Source organism: Drosophila willistoni, assembly GCF_018902025.1.
Source record: "Drosophila willistoni isolate 14030-0811.24 chromosome XL unlocalized genomic scaffold, UCI_dwil_1.1 Seg141, whole genome shotgun sequence".
Taxonomy (NCBI): domain Eukaryota; kingdom Metazoa; phylum Arthropoda; class Insecta; order Diptera; family Drosophilidae; genus Drosophila; species Drosophila willistoni.
The window spans coordinates 205798-224802 of record NW_025814052.1 but is presented as its reverse complement, the minus strand read 5'-3'; the positions used below and the strand labels follow the sequence as shown (position 1 = coordinate 224802).

Here is a 19005-nt window from a genome sequence, read left to right as displayed (position 1 = left end):
AGTACTTAGAAATTGGTCGCCTCAAAGATATTTAAATATAAATCTTAAATAACAAGCAATAAATGCTAGCTGTTCCCAGTCCCAGTCTCAGGACTCAGTACTCAGGACTCTTTTCTAGTCTCTTCACTTGCATTTACATGGGCTAGGGTCTGGGTCTGGGGATGTAGTTCAGGCTTTTGACTTGGCCAAAAGTTTTAATCAAAATGTGCGACACACACACACACACACACACATATACACACACACAGTCTGCTAGTTGAATGCACTTGAACTTTGTAAAAGGAGAAAGCTAAAGCTAAACTACACAAGGTCCAACCAAGCGAAAGCTGTTGAAAATGCATTAAATTTTATTCACGAATAGGATCCTTCTTTATATATATGTATAGATGTGTATAGAATACGTTAAACAATGACAAAGATGACTAACGAAAAGCAAACGTTAAGCATTCTCGTTCACTCAATTTCGAAAATCACTATCGATATGTTAATTTGGAGAATGAATAGAAACTGATTTCATGCAAACCAAAGCTGAATGAAAAACGAAAAAACCATTGAAATGAAGTATCTAAAGTGAGTATAAAAAGTTAAAAAAAACTTTTTGAAAGTTAAGCAAAATACTTGGAAAAACAATCAAAATGAAGTTAATAAGGTATGAAAATAAACAAAATTAGATGCTATTTAAATAATTGAAAGCAAAACAACTCAAGCATAGTAAATTGCCCTTAATAATTTTAGTAAAAGTAGTATTTGATTGTCTCCTGTTACAGTTATTGCCAGTGTTAAAAAATGTTGATAGGATTCCATTAGCATTTGAATTAATGTCTCGAGCAATTAGGAGTTAGCCACTTTCTAGAATTTTTCTGTCTGACATGTCTGGGACAATTCTTTCGTTATAGACTAATTAAATGTGGCTTTCGGTGTTTGAAAATCTCGTTTACTACATATTTTGTTTTCTTTGGACGGGTTACAAAGCGTATACGTAATATTGCGAGGCTTCTTTGTACTTCAGCCTATTGATGGATATTGTCTAAATATAAATCATAAATCGATTTAATGGCAATTTAAATGCAAATTAAGTTAAGTTTTTTTTCATATTGTTGATTTTAACTGCATTTCTGGGATTACTTTAGATGAAATGAGAAACATTTTATCATCTTTTTAATAATCTATAGTATAATATAATCTATAGTTTAATCAATTTTCACATTTGCCACTCATCTCTTTAATATCTTATCCATCTTTGTATAAATGCTTAATGTCTGACATTTAACATTTTAGCATTGGTTCAATTTGATCGATAGCCTGTCTTGGATTCTTTTGCCTTTTGCCCCCTCCCTCCTACTTGCCACCTTTCTGCTATTTCTCAAACCAAAAATTTTGTCTGGCATACTAATTTAGTAACTGGCCCCACCTGAAGCAAAACCCAAAATCCAAATACTATATAGTTTTCTACCTTGGCTACACACACTTAACTTGACTTTGCTTTCGCAGCCAGCAAAATGTGGTCTCCTTCTTTCCCTCTATGTGTGTGTGTGTGTGTGTGTGTATTTGTGTGTGAATTTGGTAAAATTTGCATAAATAAAATTGGTATAATAAAATGTAAACATTTTCCTAAGCAAATTGTTGGCACACACACATTCACCCAGAGGGGAGTGAGAGTTGTGAGAAGTCGAGTTGAAGTGGAGGAGGAGTAAGGAGGCAGTTGGAAAGTAATGTGTAACTTCTGTTAGTCCTTTGCGTTGGGGATGAGCTAACAAATATTTGTTGAGTCAACATCAAATTCTGCCATTGAGAGCGAGAAAAGGTATTATATAAATATTTATATAAGTATGTATGGTATGTACACACATACGTATGTATGTATGTGTGTCTGTGTGCATACATTTCTTTGTGTCTGTGTGTATGAATATATCGAAATATGACTTAAGAATAAAGAAGATTATACATGAGCATAATTATTAATATATATAGGTATATATCTATAACTTACTGCATTGCGCCTCATCCGACTTGTCCTCACAGTCGTCGATCATGTCACAACGATGATGCGGTGGGATGCAGTACGTCTTATTGAAGACATATTGGCCGCAGTTCAATTGGGGTGAATCGCATTCAGGCGGGGCTGTAAAACAAAAAGCATATTCAAAGTCGCAAATGAGTTAGATACATTGCTAAATCATTTGAAGTGGTTGTAATACTTTACTCTCTCCTTGTGATTCCCAACTGGTTTAAAATCTTAACTTTTTCATGAATATTCAATTGAATTATCAAATTTATCTTCAGTGTCATAAAATCAACTTCTAGGCTTTTACTTTTTCTTTTAACGCCATTAAATTACTCTCATATGACATTTCTTTCTTTAAAGTTTGAGATCAGTTTGTCTGACTTAATTGAAAATCAGGACTTTGAACCCTTGTGAAAGAGCCAAATCCATAGGATGTCTACAATAATTTACTTTTTCAATAAAGCGAAGTCACATCGAGTGTTTTTCAATTATACTTATTTTGTATTCTTTATGTCCAATTTCAATTAATGCTGCCATATACTCATCTACATACATATACTTATACAAATACATATACATATATACACATATACTTACGACACGATTGCATCTCATCCTCGCCATCATCGCAATCCTTTTGGTAATTGCATACCCAATGCGATTTTATGCATTTCCCATTGTTGCAGCGAAACTCTTCATTCAGACATGGCACATTTAAGGCGGCTATTGAGCTGCTGCCGCTGCTGCTGCTGATGCCACCAGATTCGCCCAGACGTACACCTAAAAAAGTTTTCAAAGACATAAAAAGAATGTAAATAAATAAATATGTAAAATGCAACAAACAAATGGAGAATAAAAGACTGGGGGTAGTGAAAAATAGCAATTAAATTTAGTTTACATCGATTTTGTTCTCTTTTGAGCTTAATCGCATTTCTATACCGAATCCAATTCCGATTCACATTCCCATTCTCATTTATTATAGCTTAAAGTTTACTCTTTTAGTATTCTTGAATTCAGTTGCATAACCCATTGGCATGGCAGTGTATGCAAGCAAAACATCCATTGTCCTGGCCAACACAAAAGATATAGCAACAAAATAGTCAGCGAGACGCAAAATAAACCCACAGTTGGTGAGTCGGTACACACACAAAAGTTAATGCCAAATGGCTAAAAAAGTCGACTAACAGATGCCCTTCCAGCACAGCAATGTTGAAAAGTAAGCATATAAAGTTACAGAGATATACAAGAGTAGGGCCCTCCATAGATACCCTTCTCATAATCCTGCATCATCAAATAACGAAACCATAAAAAAAACAAAAAACACATATACACCGAACAACATGGCAAACCCTTAACACCAAGAACCCCCAACCCAACCGCCCCTTAAAGCCAGCCCTCTGTCAGAGTCAATGGGCGTTGCCAGTGACATTGGAAGTCCCATGCCTTACATATTGCTATTATTATTACGACTGCTGCCTGGCAGACTGACTGCCTGACTGCCTGACTGCCTGGTTGGCTGACTGTGTTGTGGATATTTTTGCGAGTTGCTTCAAGATTTAAACAGACATCGTCCTTGTCTTGTCGTTCGGCTTGCATTTAAAGTTCTAGGTAAAAACAAAAATAAAGTAAAACTTTTCGTGGCTCTGCGCCCAACACACAAAATCTCGGCAGAAAACTTCTTTTTAAGCACGTTGTTTGCAAGCAAGCCCAGTTTCAGTCCCAGTCCCAGTCCCAGTGGCAGTCGCAGCCGAAGGACCAGGACAACTTTCAGGCCCAATTCTGGTTCACACTCTTCCTTCCTTCGTTTTGTGGCTGTTTGGGGAACGTGCCCGAAAGGAGCAACAGCATCGGCAGACAACGGCGGCATTTTGGCAGGCATTAATTTCTCCCGTGTGCCACATAACATTCGCTCGCACATTTTTTTTGTTTTGTTTCTCTCTCATTTTGTCTGCTGTGGCTTGATCTTCTTGTTGTTAGGACGTGTTTATGAAGTCGCTCCTTGGATTGCAATGGCACGTATGTTTCGTATGTATGTATGAGTATGTGTTGTACTCATACTTACATAGGTACATCATACATACAAGGCGAGACGCCTTGGGTCCTTTGCCAAGCGTTGACAAACAAATTAAGCCGCAATTGTTTAGCACTTTGATAAAATGAAAGATTCACAGCGATGTGTCACATATGTGTGTGTGTTAATAAGTATAATACACAGAAGTTCTAACTGCGAATGCGACCGTTTTACTGATTAGGGGTTCGAGTTATTCGTTCATTCAACATGACCTATTCGTTAAAAATACAGTTGTCCGAGCTAGAATGTATGCATAGTTTGAGTGGCATTTGGTCTATATTAAGTTGAGTTCTGGCAATAAGTTTTTAGTTGAATATTTTGAAAAACTGAATTTAAAGAGTTATTTGTTATTTGTTAAGACTTACTAAATTGTCAGATTACTTATTAATTATTATAAATGCATTCTCATTAGTTGTGAATATTTGATATTTTTCCTTTAATCCTTTTTCGCTAATTGTTTTTCGTTAGTTTTTACTCGATATATTGGCTCGTATATTGTTATTCGTTAATTAATATTCGTTAATTGCTAACCGCTAGGACTCGTTCAATTTTGGCTAATTGTTTTGTTTTTTAGTTAGTGTTTGCTTTTTGCTACTCGTAGATTGTTTCACGTTGATTTTTATCTCGTTGATTCTTTTCTTTAATTCTTTTCGGTTAATTGTTTCTCGCTAGTTGGTACTAGCTTATTGCTACTCGTATATTGGTTATTATTGGTTGTCATTGGTTAATAGCTAATCGTTGGAACTCTTTAATTCTTTTCCTTTAATTCATTTTTGGCTAATTGTTTCACACTAGTTGGAACTGTTTGAGTGTTTCTTTTGTATAGCTACTAGTTCTGTTTCTCGTTCATTATAAAGCGTTGATTCTTGATCATATTTTTTGGTACTCGTTGATTATTACTTGCCGATTGCCGCTGCTTGAATGCATCTAATTAAATAAATTCTAACTAGTCTTTCATATAAACAATATATACATTTGCTTAAAGGTGTTTTGTGTCTAGTTTATTGTCTTAAGATGTCAAAAAGTTAATGCGATTTTGTATAAGGTATGCAGAAGGCTCCACATGCATACAAAGCACTCACAAAGTGACTTCAATTACATCTTCCACATTTAATTCTTCGAATGCAAATAAGGTGAAAATGTGCAAATTTTGCGCGGTGTAGTTGAGTAGTTTTAAAACTATCACTGGGTATTACTTTTAAAAACTAGCTCATAGCCAAGAAAGCTTGTCTAAATGAAATTAATTACTTATAATTTACACATATTTCAACTACCTTTTGTAGTATCTTAACTACAATTTATGTAAATTTTGAATTCATTTGCAATTACTTCTGGACTAGCTCTCGTTTGGAGGTCCGCTTTGGTTCATTCATTGGCCATGCTGATGGGAATGCATTAACCTTTGTCCGGGTACCGTCACTGTGATCATCATCATCATCATCATCATTATGACCATCATCGTCATCGTCATCCTCATTGTCGCCCACGTTAGCGCTAAAAATAATAGGCCGCTTGTGTGCATACAAATGAGTCCCAGGACATGGAGACCTACGTACTATGTATGTACTTACAAATATACATACATACACAAATATATGCATGTACTGTTGAAGAGGAAAGAGAGATGACACACCGGTAGAGGAAGACGGAAAGGGAGTGGTGGGGATGGAAGAAAGGTCGAGTGAGTGTCTGGACTGGAGCATGCAATTATGACACTGGCCCATTGCACCTTTTGTACTTCCGCATTTCCTTTTGGCTTCTTTTGCTTGAATGTTGCACTTTTAGTTACATTTTTGTAGCGAAATTATTTTTTATAATGAACCAAAAAACTCAATAACATAAAAATAAAGCAACAAAATACATAAACAAACGCCAAAAAAACAAAAAGCAATCGCAATTTCATTCGCATAATTAACAGAGTTGCGACATCTTTTTGCCTTTTGGCATTTATTTATTTATTTAACTTACTTTTTATATCAACAGTTTATTTGTTGTGTGTGCCTTTGTATGTGTGTGTGAGTGTGCATATTAATTTTTATTTGTACAATTCCTTTTCCTCTTTTAAGTTTGCTTTTTATTTTTGTTTTTCGGTGTTAAGTGTTTTTGTTGTCCATCTCCTGCCTCTCTCTCTCTCTCGCACTTTCACGCCCTCCTGCTGTTTCTTCTCTTTCTCTTCATAAATATGTTATTTATTTTCATTTATTTACTTGCGAGGTGGGTTTTAAAAATTTCAATTACTACCATAACTGATAACATACAAAAAATTATGTCATCATGATGAGGTTGTTCCCTTGGTATGACATAAAGATCATACTATTATTTAGTCACAATATTTCCACCAAGTCTTTTCGTTTTCTGAAGTTCCATAAAGATATTTTTATGTATCCCTGCTGCAATCGTAAAAGTGAACCTTAGTTAGTAATTGAAGTGGACAATTTGCCATCCTCTTGAATGTTTTGATCTCCTTTCGTTCTTTAAAACAAGTTAAGACGCACACAAGTAAAAAGAGGCTCAACATGATTGAGTTGCCTTAATGTTTTTGCCCACATCAAAGAGATGGCCAAGAAATTGGCTACTCAATACTTTGCCAATTTGATTTTGATAAACAACATTAGTTCGACAACATCTCGCATTTATGTAGATTTTATATATAAAATGTGATCCATTTTAGTAGTCAAATACTTTTTGTTTTTTATGAAATTCCTTTGCATGAGTAATTTATCAGTTTTAATGACAACAACAGCAAATGTTAAAGTTTGTGTCACATGATTTAGTATTATTAATTTATTTATAAGTCTCTACCAGAATTTACATTTTATATATTTTTATATATTTTAATACAATTGATGTACATATTTAAGCAGATTTATTTATCTTTGGCAATAAAAAATCAATCGTCAGTCTAACATATAAAAAATTGCAAATTAATCAAGACTTGATCTTGGAAGGCATTAAAAGTGCATACTAAAAAAGGAATTTGCTTTGATTTGGATTAAAAAAAAAAAAAGGTTATTAATAATTTACATTTAAGTTCGAATTAATTGAGTTTTAATTGGTGTAATATTTTAATGTAACAGCTTTACCTAACTTATTTCCTCTAAGGGAATGAAATGAAAGTTTTCCTTTATCTACTTTTCTTTACGACATTTTCCGTTTTCTCAATTTCTTATTTTCCTGAGAAAATAAGTTGTATGAAATATGATTTTATAAATGAAATGGAAAGATGTTTATATACATATATATTTCTCACGTTCAGGATAAAGGAATTGCTGCAGCACAAACGTGATTCGATAGCCCGAAATACTGCAGAACAATTTGCAGGACATTAGGTCCTTGGTTCTAGGCTTCATCATTTTAACATTACTCTCTTGAGGAAAAAAAGTTTTTTGTTTCATTTCTTTTGAATTTCTTTTTCATATGCTTACACACACACACACACATACACAGTCACACACACACACATGCGAGCAAACTTCATTTCCGCCAATTCGCCATCATTCAAACCATAAAAAAAATAACGAAAAAAAAACGAAAACCAACGGCCATAAACGAGAGTCCGAATACTCGAGTTTTTGAAATCTGTTGTCTGCCAGTTATTGGCTCCATCTCTCTATCTCTCTTTCACTCACTTATATTTGTGTCTGTTTCTACCGAATTTGAGACTAGAGATGGATAGACTTCAGTTTATGCCACGCCTCTCATGTTCACGTTTTCCCCCCCATCAATAAATAATAAATTGCCTATAAAAACTGATAAATTCATTGATGAATCTCGAAGAGAAGCGCCATAACGCGCTCCTCCCTCTCTTATTCTTGCCCCGTTTTCCCCACGATATTGCCATGAGTAATGGAAATTCATGAGGGCAGAGAAAAAGTATGGGCCGTTTGCCAGCCATAGAGAGATTTGAGAGTAAAAGAAATAGAGACAGCGACACAACGAGAGAGTGAGAGAGAGATTTGAATGCGGCTTGCACTTGTGCATTATCTCCTCCTCGTTCCCCCACTTTGCTCGCTACTCATATCTCACTCTCCCACCCCTCTCTGGACATTGACAGTATCTGGTGATTTTATGGTAGTTATTTGAAGACCTCCATCTATTCATGGCATACTTAGAGTCTGCCACTATTGATATACATACATTCATATGGTAGCAGTAGTAGTCTGCGTTCATTTCTTTTCCTTCTTTTTCGCTCGAGCTTTTCTTTCGTTCTATAGTTTTTTTTTGTTGGCCAAAAATGAAAATCATTTTTTGCAGCTACAAACATTGATTTATGTTTTGTGCAATATTTGCAACATAAGCTGCTTTGCCCATTCCCCACAACGGTATCCCCTGCCCCCCTCTTCTTTGCCTTTCCATATCTCGGTTACGTTTTATTGGCTTGCAAAAGATATATGACAAATTTCGTACTCTTATCACCCTCTGCCCGTCTTTAGCTACCATCCTCGTACTGCTTTTCCATTTCGTTTTTACTGCGGTGTTGGCCTTATGGCTGAGCAAAGCTCAAGAGCATATTTAACTTGCTAAGTGTGGCCAGATAAAACCAAATGTTGGTAGCAAAGAAGTTGGAAAGAGAATTTGTACGAGTATTTGCATTTTGTCATCCTCCGTATTACTCCCTTCCGTTCTCATAATCACATGTACTCACACACACACACACACACACATAATCCTTTCGCCCAAAGGACATTTTTAATAATTTGTTTTTGAACCACTTGAATCGGCTGACTTGAACCGCCTGAATAGGGTCTCAGTCTTTTGATACTTTGGACTTTCAATTGAAATCTTAATTAAAAAATATTGAAACGATATAAGAGCTACTTATACATATAAGTTTTAATTCTACAAATTCAATTCTAAAATGAAATGAATTTGAAAATATAATTTGAAATAAATTGTTGGTAACTTTATTATATTAATAGCTAAGTTTTCTTATCGAAAACCAACTATTTGTAAAATGTAGACCGAAAAATTGGCTATAAGGCTTGATAGAGGGCATAACTATGCTTTCAAAAAAGAGAGAGAAACTTAAAGAACTAAATGGTTAAGAGCTAAAATAATCCCATTTACTGTACAGTTCAATTCACCTTGACTTCAGATATATCTACTTGAACTTTGATAGATCCCTCCACTAATGCCGATTAGTCATTTCGCTTCAAATACCTGCCTAGAAACTTCAAGTAACTCTTTCGTTCACATTTTGCTTTTTACTTTTGTTTTATTAGGTGCCAAGGAGCCATTCATCTACTTTTTGATTTTGCTCCTGCCACAAAAATAAAGAAGAAAAGAAAATCGCAGACAAACATTATTTCCTGTCTTGCCCCCCCCATCCCATCCCCCAAATCTTTTTCTCTGTCCATCTGTTTGTCCTGCTCGGTTTCCCGGAGTTTTTCTTTTCACTCGAGGGGGGTTCTTTTTTTTTTAATGTAATTTTAAGTGACGTTGCCCAAGTTGAAACGTGACAAAATTACAAATATTTTGTAAGCTTTTAAAACCGTTGATACTCTGTTGTCGGCACGACAACAACAACAATGACAAACCATAACATTGGCCATAGCAATAAAAACAAATAGAAAAAAAAACAACAACAACAACAAGAGAAACAACTACAAAATAATACTTAATAATGTGCATTTTTGATGTTGCTGTTGTTCTTTTGATGGATATAACTTCTGTGATAATGTTGGTAAATCTTATAGAAGAATGTGCACCTTATTCCTGGAAAAAGAAACTTATTGCTTGCCTTGCATACTTCCGTTTTTGGGGCTAAACATTTTCTAAAGGGTATCTCATGGTCGGCGCTGGGATTTTATTTAGCACATTTTTTCGTTTGCTACTTTTGGAAGGCGGCATCAAAAGACTTGGCAAAATAGTTTCTCTGCTGTTGTTATGGCATCAAAACAATTTCAAGAACCTTTTATATATACTTACAAGTATACATACATATGTATATTTATTTTTTCTTTGAACAAAAGTTAAAGCTTTCACACACCCACACACACGCATATGTACATATATACTTGGATCTGGGATCTGTTAGGTGAAGAAAAGTCGAGACATTGCATAGTGAGAGACTTTATGCTAATGGACCAACTATTTGTGGATAGTTCACATTAAGATGGTATACAACTTCTTTTGCAAAAATGATCAAGATGGTCAGATTTGTTATCTGTTGTTAAGTTTATTGAATATTCAATTTTTTTATCAGATGTTATCAAAGAACGATATCTTTAAGAGAGGCATTTTATCGAGGAAGATATTTCGAGGGAGATATTTGTGGGTTGATGGAATTAAAGGAAACTGACTTTTAATTAGAAATAAAAACATGATCATTACCAAAATTTATTTAGAATCAGTTATGTGTTTGCAGATCTTTACAGTTTATTTAATAGTTATACAAATTGAATACTTTTTGAAAATGTTGCCAATTTTTGTAACCTAAGAAACGTATTTTAATCATGAGTTTTGGGTAGGAATAGGTTTATAACGATGTTCGAGGACAATTCCCTATATTATGAAGGTTATTATTCAATTGAATTTGGTACCACTGTGCTTAATTGAAGTTATATATATATTACCTGCTTTGAAATTGCAAAGAATGCATTTAATAATAGCAAACAAAAACCAGAAAACAACAATAAACCAAAAGAATATTTTACAAAAATAACTTTCAATCAACGAATTTGTATATGCCCTTTCATCTTATTATCTCTTGCAAATATCTTACATTAGTAAGAGTCAAGATCTAATGTCAAGGTGTAATTTTGACAAAAAGTGAATTTTATCGCATTCGTAAGACTGTAAAATCATAAGCACACTTTGAACATACAAACTTAATGGCTTAAATCATAATTATGCAATTTCATCGCATAGATACAACTTTATTTAACTTTATTTAACTTTATTTAATGTTAAGACATGCGTACTTCAATTTTGTACAAATTAAATGCAACCGCAAAGAGGTAAGATGAGGTTCTTTTCCTATTTTTTTTTTGTGGAGGTGGCGGGGGCTAGGGTCATGAATGGGCGTTTCGAAGGCAAAGTTACCGTCTGCGGTTTGCCTTTTATTTAAATGCCAAGCGAGAGCGTTCCAAATAATTGCTCAAATAGAGAATGCACTCACTAATTAGATGCATAATTAGACAGGAAGCAAGGTGGAAGGTTGAGTGTTGTCTGCAGAGCAAAATGATGCCAGGGAAGAGTGTTTGAGCGAGCGGGGGGAGGTGTAACTTATCTGAGTAAGAGACACATACAAATTGACTACATCAAGTCGTTTGTGGCACGCCACTTTAATACATGCAACATAATATGTCTTCAATCTTCCTTCACTTTAAGCTATGTCACATGTCAATTTATCAATTTATAATGTATCGGTTTAAGCCAAGAGCGGTCAATAAGTACAAATCGATAAATTAATAAAATTACTTCATTAAATCCCATTGGGCTTTAATTGCAAAATAAGAGAAATAGAACTTGAGACACTTGAAAGTTGGTGAATGAAATTTGCTTTTACTGTTTTCTCACTACAAAGCTATCTGAACTCTATCTATGTACTTGTAAGAAGATTTTGTGTTAATTGCCTATTGATTTCAGTTAGCATTTAAGAGGTTTAATAAAGGTTTATGGCTTTATTTTACAGGTGCCATATTCTTGCCAATACATTATTGATATCAATGTTCTTAAAGCGATTTCATTGTATTGCTGATGTCATTCGAAATTGCTCTTGTCGGTCTATTGAAAATGTATGGGGAAACTTGAAGTCTAGCGGTGTCCTGTCCAAAACGCAAAAAACTTTCGACTGCCATCGACTGCATCAACACTCCTGTTGTTCCCTGTTGACTCATTCACTATTCCTCTCCCCCTCTAGCTGAAAAAAGGACCAAAAAAATATAATAAAAAAGAAAGGGAAAAGATGGAGCACGTGCAAAGTGCACGTAGCCGGAAACAAATGACATTGTCAGCGCTTGCCTTGGCAGGAGCAACAAAAGCAGAAGAACTAGCTGGTACAAGAAGGCCAAATCCCAGCTAAGCATTTCCGGCTCCTCTTTTCACATGTGCCTCATGTGTGTGTGTATCTGTGACAAGGCCATTAGCCCTCTCGTCGGCGGCCAAAACCGCACAAAAGTTGAAACACACACACACACACGCACACACACATAGTAAAAGCGCCTTGCAGCTGCCATTTTATGACAGTCTTTTGTTGTCTAGTCTCTCCAAGACGACAACGAAGACGACAACAACGAAAGAAATAGACGAAGACCAAGACGGCGCGCCGCGGCGTCCCTTTCCTTGTCAGCTTTTCTCCATTTTCTTTACTTTGAGTTTATATGGAATAGCATTTTGGGTGGTTATTATTAAACTTTTGCTTCCCCACCAAATTGCGGATAAATCAAATGCCAAATAATTGGTTGCTCTCTTGGCTGGCTGCCCTGGCTGCAGTTTACAGAGTTTTTGGTCTCCGCGCATCAATTAGTATTGGCCAAATGAAGGAATTGACCCTACACTGAGCGGATAGAAAGTTAGAAAAACTTATTTACATATGAGTTGCTTAAACCTAATGAATAATGAATTAAGATTTAACTGATCCATTAGTATTTGCAGACAATTAGGGTTTGTATCAATTGCATAATAGTTATTTAGTGGGCTCTTCAGGTGACTTTTGTTATGAATTAATTTGTGGGTATTTCATATTTTTTTAACAGTGTAATTTTTTGGGTCTCAGTGTAACATTTGTCGCATTAATTTGAATTTGAAGCGCGTTCAAAATGAAATCACGCAGAAGTCGCAACTAAGCGAGAGAGAGAGAGAGAGAGAGAGGGAGTTGAAAAGGGCGCATTGTGTAAATGTGGGGGCGTGGCATTGTTTATGCCAGCAGACGGCGCGAAATTAGCATTAGGCCAACGACTTCAAACACATTTTGTTGCTGCTTTTTCCCCAATTTTTTGTTTTCCTTTTTTTTTTTTTTTGTTTTTGTTCCTTGGCAAGGGCTATAACGGCATGAGAGGGAAAGGAGGCGGGCCAATAAATAGCACCATGCCTTGGCAAAAGTCCTGACCCAGGCACCATTATTGGAAAATGCATTTTGCCCTTTTTAATTGCCTTGCAATTGATGATGAAAATGCAACGTCGCTGAATTTAAAGCTTAAATCCAGCAGCTTGCAATCGATGGGCCCTTGGGTGTCGTTGGTCAATCCCGTTGCATCCTCTCGCGTCCAGTTTTCTCATGGTGCCGGAGCTGCGTAAATCATGGCTGGGCTCGTTCTGGCTGGCAACCAAGCTATACCCCTGAGCGGTGTTAATAATCGATGGCTGCAGAGCACAGCATCAACGCCAACGCCAACGCTAACGCCAACGCCGACGTCAATGCCAGCGGCAACTGTTGCAACTACCAACAATCACAACTATAACAACAACAGTGGCCAGTGATTTAGGGTCAGCAACATGGCCAAAAATTGCAGTGCACTCGGCCACAAAATGTAAAATGCGGCGTCGACTTTGGGATAGTGCAAAAAGGACAACTAACAATTACCCAAAACAATACAACACGATTCGTTTATCATCACGAATTTTAAATACTCTACATTCAACATTTCATAAGGAAATGTCAATTAATGTTAGAGAAAGTTTAAACGAATAAGAGTTAATTCATATAATTGATTCATTTAATGATGTATTTCATATTTCTTTCCCATTTACTAAGAGGAGACTATAATCCTTAAAAAGAAAACAAATGTGCATTACAAAATGTTTTTAGCAGGCAAATCAAAGTGTTTAAGTCAACAGAAAGTGTATATGCTACAGGAAAGTGCCTCTAAAAACAAAAGGGTTTTCGTCCCCTTTCATTGCCGTCGAAATGCACAAAATGCAGGTCACCCACAGGGGACAAAAATTGCCAGACTTTGTGTGAGTGGGTGTGGAAATGGGTGTGTGTGTGTGTGTATGTGTGTGGTAGTTGCAGCTCGAGCAGAAGGAACATGAATGTGGGCATGGGTTAGTGGTGCGGAAATATTAAATTCGCCACTTTGCCGCACAAAGCGTTATTTTTCACTTCCGCTCCGACGAGCGGCGTTACGTCGAGCTCTCGATCGGCAATGTTTGATGTTGTTGTGTTGCTCTGTAAGTGTGTGTGTGTGTGTGCTGGTAGTTCTTTGTCGGTGTGCGTTTCATGCGATGCTCCAACTGAAGCCAATGGCTTCAAAAACAAAAAAAAAACACTGTCAATGGATAACGTTGCGTATACTTGATGAACTTTATAGCACTTTGTTTATTACACAAATCTTGCATCTACACATTAAATATGTAAAACGAGTAATCAAACCGCTTGATTAAAGCTTAAAGCCACTTTCATAGATAAACTGTCAGAATATAGGATAATGGTATGGAAGAACTCTTGAATAATCTAATCCTACCGTAACCATCAGTATGGTAAAGTCTAGCCAAAAGGGGGAGTGGGTGGTGAGTTAATCACCATCATTTGTTTTTTACCTGAAAGTAAAAGAGAAGTAAAAAGTGTGATTAGAATAGAAGTATGTTAAAATAATACACACAAATCAAATGATTCCAATAATCATATCTTCAAGAGATTGAGAAGAATTTCCATTAATATATGCCAAACCCTTACGGATAAATATGAATACATATATAATATAAATATATGCTATTCGATTAAAACCCTTTGTATGCCCGAGACAACTTAATTTTCTTTCGCTCAATATCTAGAGTATCATGCCATATCATGACCGCAGCTTAAAGCTTAAAAAAGTATACAAATAAAAATATATATTTAAATGAATTATTATTTCATCTCACTTTGTAAAATTGTCAATTGTTTTGACCTAAATAAATAAATAACCAAAAAACGGACAAAATTTTAATTAAAAGCAAATTATTGCTTTGAATATTTTGTTATGCAAAAAAAATATACCTATATACATCCATTTATAAAAGCCCATTCAGACCAAGATATACTATATGAGAGAGTGAGAAAGGGGGAGGGGGAGAGCGGGATGACCACCCAAATGCCAGAAGCCGAAAAGGAAAAATGAAAAAGGATTTTCTAAATAATTCTTCCTCTTCATTGTTACTGTTATTGCTATTCCCATTGTTGTTGCTGTCGGAGACTTTTGCATCATAAAATATTCAAAACGTTTAAGAAAATGTGCTGACAATGGCCGCAAAAGTTGCGCTTTTACTTTCACATGCATGAGTATTACTGTGTGTGTGTGTGTGTGTGTGTGTGTGTTTGTGTATGCAAAAGTTTGACAAACATTTTAGTTAGTAAAAATCTTTTGCATGAGTTTTCTTAAGGCTATTTCAAGTGTCAAGCCCATAAACATTCACAATTCAACTGTATCACTGAATCCGGAAAATCTTTTGCTTTAGGCAATTAATTAAAATTCCGGTTAGATGACCTGGCCAGACCGTAAGTTCAACTTACTCTATGCAAATGCTACAATAAATTATTCATCTAATCAAAATTATTCATCTTATCAAAGTTCAATATTTAACTAAAATTGTTAAAGTGAAATATAATACAAAATTTACTCAATTCAATAGAAAAGTTTTTTTTTTTGCTTTGGCTTCTTTTATCTCAAAGAGTAAGTCAAGGTGCCTTTGATAAATGTATGTATTAAGTTTCATTTGATTCTCTGTCACACATGCCTGAATATTTCTAGGTCCTAGTCCATGGACTTGAAGTTAAAATGAAAGCAATTTTTGTCCCAGTTTTTTCATTTCAATATGTATTATTCTTTGACATTTTTATTTGTTTTTTTTTTCTTTTGAAACCTGCAAGTCATTAAATCAATAACCAACACCAAAGCAGAGGAAAATGTCAAAGAAGTGCAAGCCAACAAGAAAATGCTTTGAGGCACTTTATAAACTTTTCTTCAAGTAAATTGCCAACTTATGCACTTCATCGTCGGGCACCTTTTGAGTGAAGTGTTTTGTTGTTTGCATGCAAATGGTGCCCGGTTACCTTACTTGACTTTTTTTCTTTCTCTTTCCCAAACAGACACACACACACACATGGCTCATTTCAGGGACGAATTAAATATTTCAATGTTTAATAGGATCAAAAGGCAAATAGTAATTGCCAATTTGATGTCTTACAGATACTTTAATGGTAGTATTTTTCTTTATTGGATTTGATTGGACTACCACTTGAGGAGTGGGTGGGTGTATGAGGAATGATATGACATACCCTTAATGCGGACCTGCATACATGCATATGTTCATGCATTATATGTCGCCGTCGTTTGGTTTTTGGTATTTTTGCCATGCAATAGCTTGAGGCTTCTTTCCCTACTTTCTAGTTCCCAGTTCATATCTTATTTTTCCTATGCATAATATCATAATATTACCAATGATTGCATCTGAGCCAACACACACACACACACACACACAAACACACGCATATGTTTGTGTATTTGTTTGCAAAACTAAATAGAACATTAGCAATGGAGCAATGGAGGAGTGTGTGTGTCTGTGTGTGTGTGTGTGTGAAAGGGTTTACGCCCATCACAGCTCGGGCTCGTTGGGGTCACAATAAAAGTTAAGTTCCATTTGTGTGTTGTGTGTGGGGTACATAAAATGCAATAAAAAACTTGAGCGACTCGACATTTTTATGCATATTTATGGTTAAAGGGCGCCAAAGAGAGACAGAAAGAGGGAAAGAGATGTAAAAATGCCCAACATATGTACAAACTATATATGAACATATATATGTACATATGTATATAGTAAATGTACATAGGTACATATATACAATATATAATATAACCGCTTGACACAACTGTACTACGTTGCTCTTCCCCTTCTACAAATGAGACTCTTAAATTTTAGTGCCCAGTTGCCGCTGCCGTTGCCGTTGCCATTGCTGTTGTTGTTGTTGCTTTTTCTGTTATTGTTGTTACTAGAAAACGAATGTACAGACTTTTACTTTAAATGCAAAACGAGTGCGAACAGCGATTGAAAGCGGAGAAAGAGAAGAGAAGAGATAGAGATAGAGCGAGATCCTTGACACAGAATCTGGACAGTGTAGTCATCGTTGTTACACATGTATACCCTTTTAACTGATAATGAATATATCAGACAATTTGGCTAAATCGATAACTATGGCTTTTACTGTTATATAAGTGTTATACAAGTGTTAATACATATTAATGTATATGTCATTTAAATGGATTTGCAGAAAAAAGTGTTGAACAAGGGTTACAATAAATGTATGAATGTGTTATACAAGTGTTATACCAGTATGTGTTATAAAAGTGCTATAAATGGTGGCCAAAGAAGTGTTATACGTGTGTCATATATGTGTTGGACATAAGTGTTATATTACTTTTTTGAATGTGTTATACAAACGTTATATTAACATTCTACAAATGTTATACCAGTGTTATATAAGGGCTAGATATGCGCTAACTAAGTGCTATTACTGCCAAAGAAGTGTCATACAACTGTCATATATGTGTTGGACAAGAACTAATTAGCAAGTTTTGGACAACTATTATATAACTGTTAGCAAAGTGTTATACAAAGACGTGTTAAACAAATCGAATACAAGTCTTGGATAAGAAAAACGGTTCTTTTGTTAAACAAAAAATGCATGAAAATTAATCAAGACTGTTATACATTGTAGATGAGTACTCATCTAGTCGCATATTGTCTATCATCTAGATTCCAGCGAAAAACAAACTACTATCCAACTGTCCTAGGTCCTAGGTATGAAGGGGAAACTTTCGTTCTTTTCGCTTCTTTTGTTACTTGTGTGTTGTTGCAGTTGTTTTTGTTTGATTCTTCAGTTTTGTTGTATTCCTCTTGTGTGAAGTGGAAGTGCGCGACAGCAAATGAGTTTGTTGCTAGTGTCGTGGTGTTGCTGCTGTTGCTGTTGCTGTTGCCGTTTTATGTCACACGCCAAGTTGCAGCAACCAAGCAAAGTTAATAGCAAACGAACGCATTAAGCGAGAAACAGGAAAAATTGAATTGAATTTTTAGCATGGTGAGGAGGAGGAGCAGAAGAATGCAAAAACGAATGGCAACAAGAGCCCCACGGATTGATGGTGGTGGTGGGCAAAAGAAAGCAAAAACCATAGAGGAGGCGAGGGGTGAAAGGCAAATGGCTTTTGTTGTTGTGCCATTAAATAGTGTTGCAAATAACACAGTTTTGACGCCTAGGGCAACTCCGCCCTGATTTTCACTATGTAACCGTGTAAGTGTAAGAGAATCAGTAAGTTCCAACACTTGCATGCGGTTGGGATGATGTCGGTGTATATGGCGAACCGGATGTGCACGCGTTTAGGTGCTATTTATGAGCCAGTCCTCAATCCCCTCAATCCCTCACTTCCCTTCCAATCCAACCATCCAACTAACATAACGTCATCTAGGTAAATGATGACATGACGTGCATACATATTTCAGTTTTATTTTTTCGTTTTTTCCAAGTGACATGGAAATATGCCTGTAATTAAACTCAAAGTTTGCAAAATCGACCATAAAATTGTAATGCATTATGTTTAGGATTGGTTTGTTGGTTCTATGACATTTATATCATACTTAGTAAAAGCAAATGATTAACACTGCCAATGATCGTTCAAGTTTACTAAGATTAGGATAATTAAACGACAATTAGTCAATTTATGTCAATTTGCTTTGGTGCTTTTTTTTTTGTTGTTTGATGACTTTACCCAAATGTGGTTTAATCTTGAATAGCAATCTGGCTCACAATCACTGCCAATCTCAGCTCGTTCGTGACTTGGGTAACGCCCTAAACATAAAAGCCAATTAACACAGTGAGAGCCTGACGGCGGTTGCCTTTCTCCATCGTGTAGTTGCCTCTATCCTCTTGCTTTTGTTTTTTTGCATAGTGTTGGTAATTGAAAATTCGCAAATTCTCCTTCTATGTGTGTGTGTGTGTGTGCGTGTAAAATTTCAT

General features: G+C 35.6%; 1 protein-coding gene across 1 annotated transcript in view; it reads right to left on the bottom strand.

The window, feature by feature from the left end:
• LOC6648605 (low-density lipoprotein receptor-related protein 2) overlaps window positions 1-19005 on the bottom strand; it is a 123031-nt gene that overhangs the window by 20143 nt on the left and 83883 nt on the right. Inside the window, exons 2-3 of the mRNA XM_002070953.4 lie at window positions 2603-2785; window positions 1991-2122 (exon numbers count right to left, since the gene is read on the bottom strand). Of these exons, the coding sequence (XP_002070989.3) occupies window positions 1991-2122; window positions 2603-2785 (315 nt within the window). The remainder of the gene's footprint in view (window positions 1-1990; window positions 2123-2602; window positions 2786-19005) is intronic.